At 62.8% G+C, this 7,173-nt stretch overlaps 1 protein-coding gene and 1 non-coding gene across 3 annotated transcripts; one reads left to right on the top strand and one right to left on the bottom strand.

Annotated features, from left to right (window-relative positions):
- Nucleotides 1-176: 176 nt before the first annotated feature.
- R3HDM4 (R3H domain containing 4) lies at nucleotides 177-6,710 on the top strand. Of its 2 annotated transcripts, none has more exons than XM_050321277.1 (8): nucleotides 177-327; nucleotides 2,482-2,636; nucleotides 2,779-2,897; nucleotides 3,175-3,298; nucleotides 3,764-3,849; nucleotides 4,783-4,868; nucleotides 5,178-5,233; nucleotides 5,810-6,710. In XM_050321277.1, exons 1-8 carry the CDS (start codon nucleotides 284-286, stop codon nucleotides 5,911-5,913), a joined length of 774 nt encoding a protein of 257 aa, XP_050177234.1. In that variant the 5' UTR covers nucleotides 177-283; the 3' UTR covers nucleotides 5,914-6,710. The 2 variants fall into 2 exon arrangements, with proteins under 2 accessions (XP_050177234.1, XP_050177235.1); XM_050321278.1 differs by lacking the exon at nucleotides 177-327 and adding an exon at nucleotides 1,793-2,321.
- Nucleotides 6,711-6,820: 110 nt separating this feature from the next.
- On the bottom strand, nucleotides 6,821-6,927 carry LOC126643274 (U6 spliceosomal RNA). The gene has a single exon (XR_007629696.1). It is a non-coding gene; the product is annotated as a U6 spliceosomal RNA (small nuclear RNA).
- Nucleotides 6,928-7,173: the final 246 nt, after the last annotated feature.

Raw genomic sequence — 7,173 nt, 5'->3', positions numbered from 1 at the left:
GGCAGCTCACGGGGGGCTATAACGGGGAGGTAGCGGGGTTTAACGTGGGGTTATCAGCGGCTATCCGGCGTTACCGGGGCCCGGCAGCCGCCGAGCACCGGTTCCAGGGGCTCCCGCCGTGCCCCCGTGCCCCCGCCCCCCGCGGCTCCCCAGGCGGGGCTCCCGCGGTCCCGCCCCCGAAGCGTCACTTCCCGCGGGCGGTGCCGGGCCCGGTGCCGCCGGTGTGGGCCCGGGAGGCGGAGGCGGAGGGAGGTCCCGGTGCCGGGCCCGGTTCGATCGGGCCATGGTGGTGCTGCGGGGCGGCGCGGGCCCGGAGGAGCCGTTCCCGTGAGTGCGGGCCGGGATCGCGGGGCGGCGGGGCCGGGAGGGGCCGCCCGGAGCGCCCCGGGGCTGTCGGTGCGTTCGGGCGGCGGCGGCGCCTCCCGGGACAGCCTGTCCCCAGCGCCCCCGCCCCGGGCGGCCGGGTCAGAGCGGAGCCCTGACAGCCCTAATGAGCTAATTAGCGTTTACCCTGCCCCAGGTCACGGTGCTCCGGTCACCGGGGCTGGGGAGCCCGGCCGGGGTCCCGGGAGCCTGCGGGAAGGGCTGTCGGGTGGGGTGTCCCTGACAGCCCCCGGCTGTCCCACCGGGGCTTTTGCTCTGCGTGTCGCTGCCGCGTCCTGCTGCTGAAGGATGAGTAACAGGAACAGGTTGGAAACCCCCCAGCAGGGAACGAGAGTCTGTGCATTCCCTGCCTGCAAGTGGGAAGTGGAGGAGAAGCCACGCAAAACTGCCCGTGCTCCGGTGGCCCCCGAGCTGCCGGACCCGTGTTCCTGGGGCCAGGGATTGCTCTGTCCCCAGGGACCGAGCTCTGCTGGGATCCCTGTCCTGGGATCCCCCCTCGGCCTGGCTGAGCCACCCGGGACGGGGCCTTGGTGCCGAGGTCACCGGAGCTTGTCTGACAGGACCTGAGGTCATGTCCCCTGCGGGTCTGCAGGTCGGTGCTGGGCAGGGGCAGCAGTGCCAGGGCAGACGTGGCAGCACCGGATGCCAGGGCAGCCAGGAACGGCCCTGGAGGCTTTTGTCATCTTTTCTCCTCCAGTGGAGGAGGACGACAACGAGTCCCCCTCACTGCTGCCCTGCCCTGTGAGAGCTGGATAAATGTTGGCAGTGTGGTGCCTGCACTCCCCTCTTTGGGGGCTCTTTCCAGGGCCGTGCCTGTGAGCCGTGACAGCTCCAGGGAGTGCCTGGCTCACAGCTGTGTACTCAAACCTGAGCTGGGGCCGGCGTAAGGTGACTCCCTCTTGTTTATTCTTTATTTTTTTTTTAACCACCTTTGTATCAAAACTCGATCTGCCAGCCCTGGTCACTCGCTGTGGTGGGTTGGGTTACCATTCCCCACCCGTCCTTTGGGCATCGCTGGGATACCTGTGTCACTTTTATTCCTTCCAAGCCCACGTCTGCCATGGTTTTCTCTCCAACTGGAAGTGGGTGGGGTTTTCTTACACCCCCAGCACATGTCACTGCCCCCATCCAGGGGAAGGGAAAAAAAAATCAAGGTTTTGGCGTGGGTGAGCAGCTGGCTGCTGGCCCAGGCTGCAGTCGGGTGGCACAGCCTGCTCTGCCCCGAGCCCAGGGCGGCTCTGCCGAGGCCTGATTGCAGGGCTCCCTGAGCCCTGGGGCGCTGGAAAGGAGGGGACATGGTGGGGAAGCTGTACCTGTGGGGGACATGGCCCTATGGAAGGGGCAAGGCCGTGGTGCTGCCGTCGCAGTGGGAACAGCAGTCGCCTTCGGCTGCTCCCTGTCCCTGATGGACAATCCTGGGCAGTTGTTTTGGGGGTGTTGGTTTTCTCACCCACCTTCTGCTGCTCTAAAGGAAACCCACACAACCCTGAGGGGAAGCTCCTTCGCAAGTGGGCAGAGAACAAGCAGAGGCAGCGAAACTTCCTGTCTCTGCTGTTTGGTGAAGTTTGAGAGCCGAGGGGTTGCGCTCAACGCCCAGCGAGCTGCTCGCTCGTCGCTTGGCTGCTTTTTCACCCAGACTTATCTCGGTTTATGGTCGTTCCTAAGTTATGCCTGTGACTAAATAATACCCTGACTGCAGAATTGTTGTAAACAGTGGCCAAACACCTCTGGGTGCCCTGGGAGCTGGTAGTGGCCTGGCAGGGAGGGTGTTCCAGCTGCTGATCCCACCGGGGATGGCAGGAACGGATCCTGTGATTTTGCTTCACGTGCTGGTGGGGTTAATGACCCAGCATGTCCAGTGCTGACCTGCAGCTGCTCTGAGCAGAGCCAGACCTTGGAGCTGGCAGTGGCCCGAGGGGGACGAGCCCCATGGGAAGGTGAGGTGCCAGTTGCAGGAACGCTGGTGGCTGATGCTCTGCCTCCCCATCGCCCCCACCACAGGCACTCTCTGTGCAGCCCCCCCTTCCTCGCTCTGCCGTAGCTGCCCCAGGCCCGTGGGGCTCGGGTGGGCTCATCCTTTCTGCTGTGTCCCCACAGGAGGATCGAGGACTGCCTGCCCCCGCTGGAGGACTCCCCGTCCAAGCGGTTCTCCCCGTCCAAGAGGAAACAGTATTATATCAACAAGGCCATCCGCAACTCTGACCTCATCCCGAGGGCCAAGGGCCGCAAGAGCCTCCAGAGGCTGGAGAACAGTAAGGACTGGGGCACGGTCTCTTCCCCAGGGCAGGTGGCAACCTCCCCTAAACTATGTGGCAGGCAGGCAGGGATGTACTGGGGGCATGGGGCTTCTCTGGATGTGCTGTTTCCCCTCTTAGGCTTTGCTCTTGCCCCCAGCTCGCTACCTGATGACGCTTCTGGAGCGGGACGACTGCGGGAGCGACGAGGGAGAGCTTGACCACTCCGCCACCCCCAGCATCTTCACCGAGGCCTGTAACAACGAGACCTACGTGGAGGTGGGTGCAGCCACCCCCAGCCTGGGGCTCACTGGGGTGGCCCTGGCATGGCACGTGATGCCGGTACTTTGCTTCTCCATCGTGAGGAACCCTCTGCCTCCCTGGCCTGAGGTGCTGCACCCCAGGTTCTGCCTGGTCTGGTGTCAGGGCTGAGATCTGTGGGCCTGGTGCCCGGCTGCTGATGTATGTGCCAAGAGGGCAATGAGGTCCTGGGGTGAGGAATATCCAGGCAGATCCTCTCATGGCGAGTTGTGCCTGTGGTGGCTTCTGTTGTCAGATCTGGAACGACTTCATGAACCGGTCGGGAGAAGAACAGGAGCGGGTCCTGCTCTACCTGGAGGAGGAGGCCAGGAAGAAGCACAGGAGGAAGCTGCCTGTCAAGAATGAAGACAAGTGGAAAGGTGCTGGGAGGGGACGCTGGGTGGGAACAGCCCCTCCCTTTCCTTCCTTGTGTACATTTTGGGAAGGGTGACCTTCCCCAAGGGCTGCACCCACTCCCGGTACCGTCTGTTTGTGCTGGGGTGGGGAGGAGGCCTGAGCCCACCCCCTGAGTGTTACATTGGGGCAGTTATGCCTGCAGAGCTCCCATGGAGCCGGGATGGCTTGTGGGAGTCGGGAGTGGCTGGGGCGATGGGCACAGCAGCTGTCCCCTGGTGGCACAGCCCCAAATCCCAGCACTCTCAAACGCTTCCTTGCTGGGGGAGGCACTGCTGGTCTGGGGATGACTGTGACCCCTGAGAGAAGGAGGTGCCCAGCCAGGGTCCCCCGGGGCAGCTGGGGGGCCACTTTGCTGGCAGAGCCGTCCCGCAGGCGCTGGGGCTGCGAGCTGTGTCCCAGTGCCTCCTCCCTTCTCTCTGCCGCTCCAGAGCTCCCAGCCTACACGCCCCAGGAGTGCTTCCAGCGCATCAGCCGCCGCCTGCGCGCCACCCTGAAGCGGGGCCGGATCCCCATGGTGAGCGGGGGTCCCAGGGCGGCAGGGTGGGGGCAGGCGGGGCCGTGTCCCCAGCAGCGTCCCCAGGGCTGTGCCCTGACCTTGTGTGTGGGTGCTGAGCCAGGGCGGTGCCAAATTTCAGAGCAGCTCCTGGCAATGTGCTGCAGTCCTTGTGTGACCCTGCGGTGGTGGCTGGCTGCAGATGGGTTTTCCTGGCTCTGTTCAGATTTTTCTGGCAGTTACAGGACCCTTTTCAGTAGCTGTTTCCCAGTCTCTGTGCAATGAGCAGCAGGTGACAGGTGAACCCGGCGTGTTTGCACATGGGGAAAGCAGTAGAGCATTTGGGGTCTTCACAGTGGCCCATCAAGTTTATTTGGGAAAACTCCAATGCATTTTGAAAGGGGTAAAAGTGCCCAAGCTGCTGAGCAGGATGGGGAGAGGTGAGTGTGGGCTCAGGAGCTGGACTGCCACGTACCCGGGGTGCTGGCTCCCCGCTCAGTCTGCTCAGCGGGGCTGTTTTGCTGCCCTGTTTGTTTTCCTGGTACTAATTAGAGCCTCTAAACTCAGCCTGGGCTCCTCCTGCCCACTGGCTTCTGCTTGTTTGTCCTCAAATGAGGCGCGCCCGCCGCTCGTCTCCAGGGTCACGGTGCTCCGGAGAGCTGCAGAGCGCTGCCCTGTGCTGGGAGGCACGAGGCTTCCCTGGCTGCTCTGAACACGAGGGACAGTGCCAGCCCTTGGCATACGCAGTGTGGAGTTGGCAGGGGCTGGATCCTTCCCTGCCTCAGGGGCTGGAGAGTTGAGATGTCTCCTGTCCCAGTGCCTTCCCGCTGTCTCCCATCCAGATCATTGCCTGGGAGCTGCTGGCAGTAACTCCTGGGGAGTTGGAGGCCCCATAGTGCTGGGGCTGTGCCCACCACAGCCCCCTCCTCACTGAACCCCTGCCTCTCCTTACAGGGGACGCTGGAAGGGCTGGAGGAGGAGCTGCTGGCCTTCTTCTCTGTCACTCCCCACTCCGTCTACACAGCGCTGATGGACAACAGGTATTTCCCCAGCTTGGGGTCCTCAGCTCTGGGGTTCACTGTGTCCTCGGGCTGCCCTAGTCTGCTGAGGGGCTCTGTGAGCAGAGGACACTCCTTGGTCTCCCCTCAGGCAGGCTCAGGTCTCCATCTGGGGACACCCCACCTGGCCTGGTCCCCACGGAGCCCTGGGGCAGGGATGCACCTGGGGATTCCTGCACAGGAGCTCGTGGCACTTTGTGCTCTGTGGGTCCCTGGGAGGACTGAGGGCAGGGCAGTGTGTGGGACCCTTCAGAGGCACATCAGCTCTAACCCCATCCCTGTTTCCCCCAGCTTCGAGCGGCTCCTGCTCCACGCGCTCTGCCAGTACATGGATCTCGTCTCTGCCAGTAAGAGCCTCGTGTCTGCTTGTTTTTAGTTTTGATTTTGTTTTTGTTTTCCCCTTTCCTCCATCACTATCTCTCCTCTCCAGCTCAGCCTTTTCCTCCCGGCCCCACCTCGTGCTGGGGCTCACAGATAACCCTGTGCTGCCCCCCCGCCCGGAGCTTCCTGGGCAGCCCTGGCCATGTCACCAGTGCTGGCAGAACCTGGGAGGGCGGCCAGGCCCAGCTCTGTGAGGGGGGTTTGCGTAGCCCAAAGTGAGAGGCTGCTTGCAGGGCTCTGTCTCCTGTGTCTGCTGCCTCCTCCCAGAGAGCAGCCTGCCCTGGGCCTCCCCTGGAGGTTTTGTTGCCAAGGTAGGGGAGGAGAGACAGCAGGCTCCATCCCTGTGGAGCTGCTTGTGGAAAACAGCGAGAGAGCACTGATGAAGCCCACGGTGCCAGCAGGGACATGGAGAGGTGTCTGGGGCTGGCAGGGCACAGAGCACAGGGGAGGCCCCATGGGGAGGAGTAGAGGGAGGTGGCTGGGCTGGGAGTTCAGTGTCTGGGGGGACAGGAGTGTGCTGACTGCTCCCTCCCACCCCCCAGGTTCGGACATCGAAGGGAAACGTCAGATGAAAGTGAGCAACAAACACCGTGTGTTCCTGCCCCCCGAGCTGCTGCTCTCAGACTACCTGGGGCAGCTGAGCTGATGCCCCGAGGGCCGCCCTGCCCCTCCTTCATCCTCTCCGGCCTCCCCCAGCCCCGTGGACCCTCAGCCCTCCCCTGCTCCAGGAGGGGCAGAGCCGGGGGCTCGTGGCTGTGCCCCTGGGAGTGCCAGGGCTGATGTGGGCAGGGCAGCCCTGCCCGGTACGGCTGTGGGTGCAGAGCACCACCCCACTCCCTGCGCTGCCCTCCTGGAACTGTTTGTGTGTCTATTTATAACCCAGGTGTTTTTAAAAATAATCAGGCGGGGCCAACCCCCTCTGGCGCTGACGCTCGTGGGGTGATTTCGGTCCAGATTTTTCTGCGGTGAAACAGCTCCCGGCGGGTGCTGAGCCATCGCTGAGCCGGCGGAAGAGCCCGGGGGCTGCCACGTTCCGGCGCCCACAGCCCAGGGGGTGTCCAGGGGGGCTCTCTGTGCCCTGCCTGCACCACAGGGCTGTTTTTAAGTGTAATATAGCCCATGTTTTTTATCATGTGTGTGTATATTTACGTGTGTGTGTGTGCTGGGGGCATGCAGCCCCCCTTGGGGCTCTCCCTGCTTGCCCACAGCTGCCATGAGGGCAGGGGGGGCAGTTTGGGGGGCTCTCTGTGTCCTCTGTGTTCCCGACACGTGCTTGCAAGCTGCTCGAAGGATGTGCCCTGGGGGTCTTTGCAGGTTGCTCTGGCCCTGGAAGGCCCTGCCTGCTGTTAACTGGGGGGACCCCTGGGGAGCCCCTCATGCCTGCTTTGCTGGTGTGACTCGGTCACGGGTGTGTTCAGGAACAATAAACATCGGTGCTCCCCCGCTCCGGCTCTGTGTCTTGCATAGGGGTGGTAGGGGTGCCGGGCGAGGGTGGAGGGGGTTTTGGGGGCGATTCGGCGGCGCCCGCGAGAGGGAGGTGGGGGCAGATGGAAAAAAATATGGAACGCTTCACGAATTTGCGTGTCATCCTTGCGCAGGGGCCATGCTAATCTTCTCTGTATCGTTCCAATTTTAGTATATGTGCTGCCGAAGCGAGCACGAACTGCACAGCGTCCGGGGAAAATATTAAAGGTCCAGGATTCGAAAATAATTAGGATAGGGTGACCTCCGGAAGTGGCGAAAAGAAAGGTTTTATGAGCCTGCTCAGATTTTCCCGATGTTTCAACTCCTCGCTGTCCTTCAACTTTTCCGAAATGTTCCAAATCCGCGGATCATATTCGCTGTCGCTGCCCCGGGGGGTTCTGGGTAGGCATCCATGCAAATCAGACCCGTAGGTTGGATGCCC

The sequence above is a fragment of the Myiozetetes cayanensis genome, unplaced genomic scaffold (genome assembly GCF_022539395.1).
Source record: "Myiozetetes cayanensis isolate MyiCay16 unplaced genomic scaffold, myiCay2020 scf26, whole genome shotgun sequence".
Taxonomy (NCBI): domain Eukaryota; kingdom Metazoa; phylum Chordata; class Aves; order Passeriformes; family Tyrannidae; genus Myiozetetes; species Myiozetetes cayanensis.
Note: the sequence above shows the minus strand (reverse complement) of the source record. Positions and strands in the feature narration are given on the sequence as shown.

What these genes read in the sequence shown, in the direction of transcription:
- R3HDM4 (XM_050321277.1), top strand. Translation starts at nt 284, where the DNA reads ATGGTGGTGCTGCGGGGCGGCGCGGGCCCGGAGGAGCCGTTCCC. An exon ending in GGCCCGGAGGAGCCGTTCCC is followed by an intron (nt 328 to 2,481) that starts GTGAGTGCGGGC and finishes GTGTCCCCACAG; the next exon opens with GAGGATCGAGGACTGCCTGC. An exon ending in AGCGGGGCCGGATCCCCATG is followed by an intron (nt 3,850 to 4,782) that starts GTGAGCGGGGGT and finishes CTCTCCTTACAG; the next exon opens with GGGACGCTGGAAGGGCTGGA.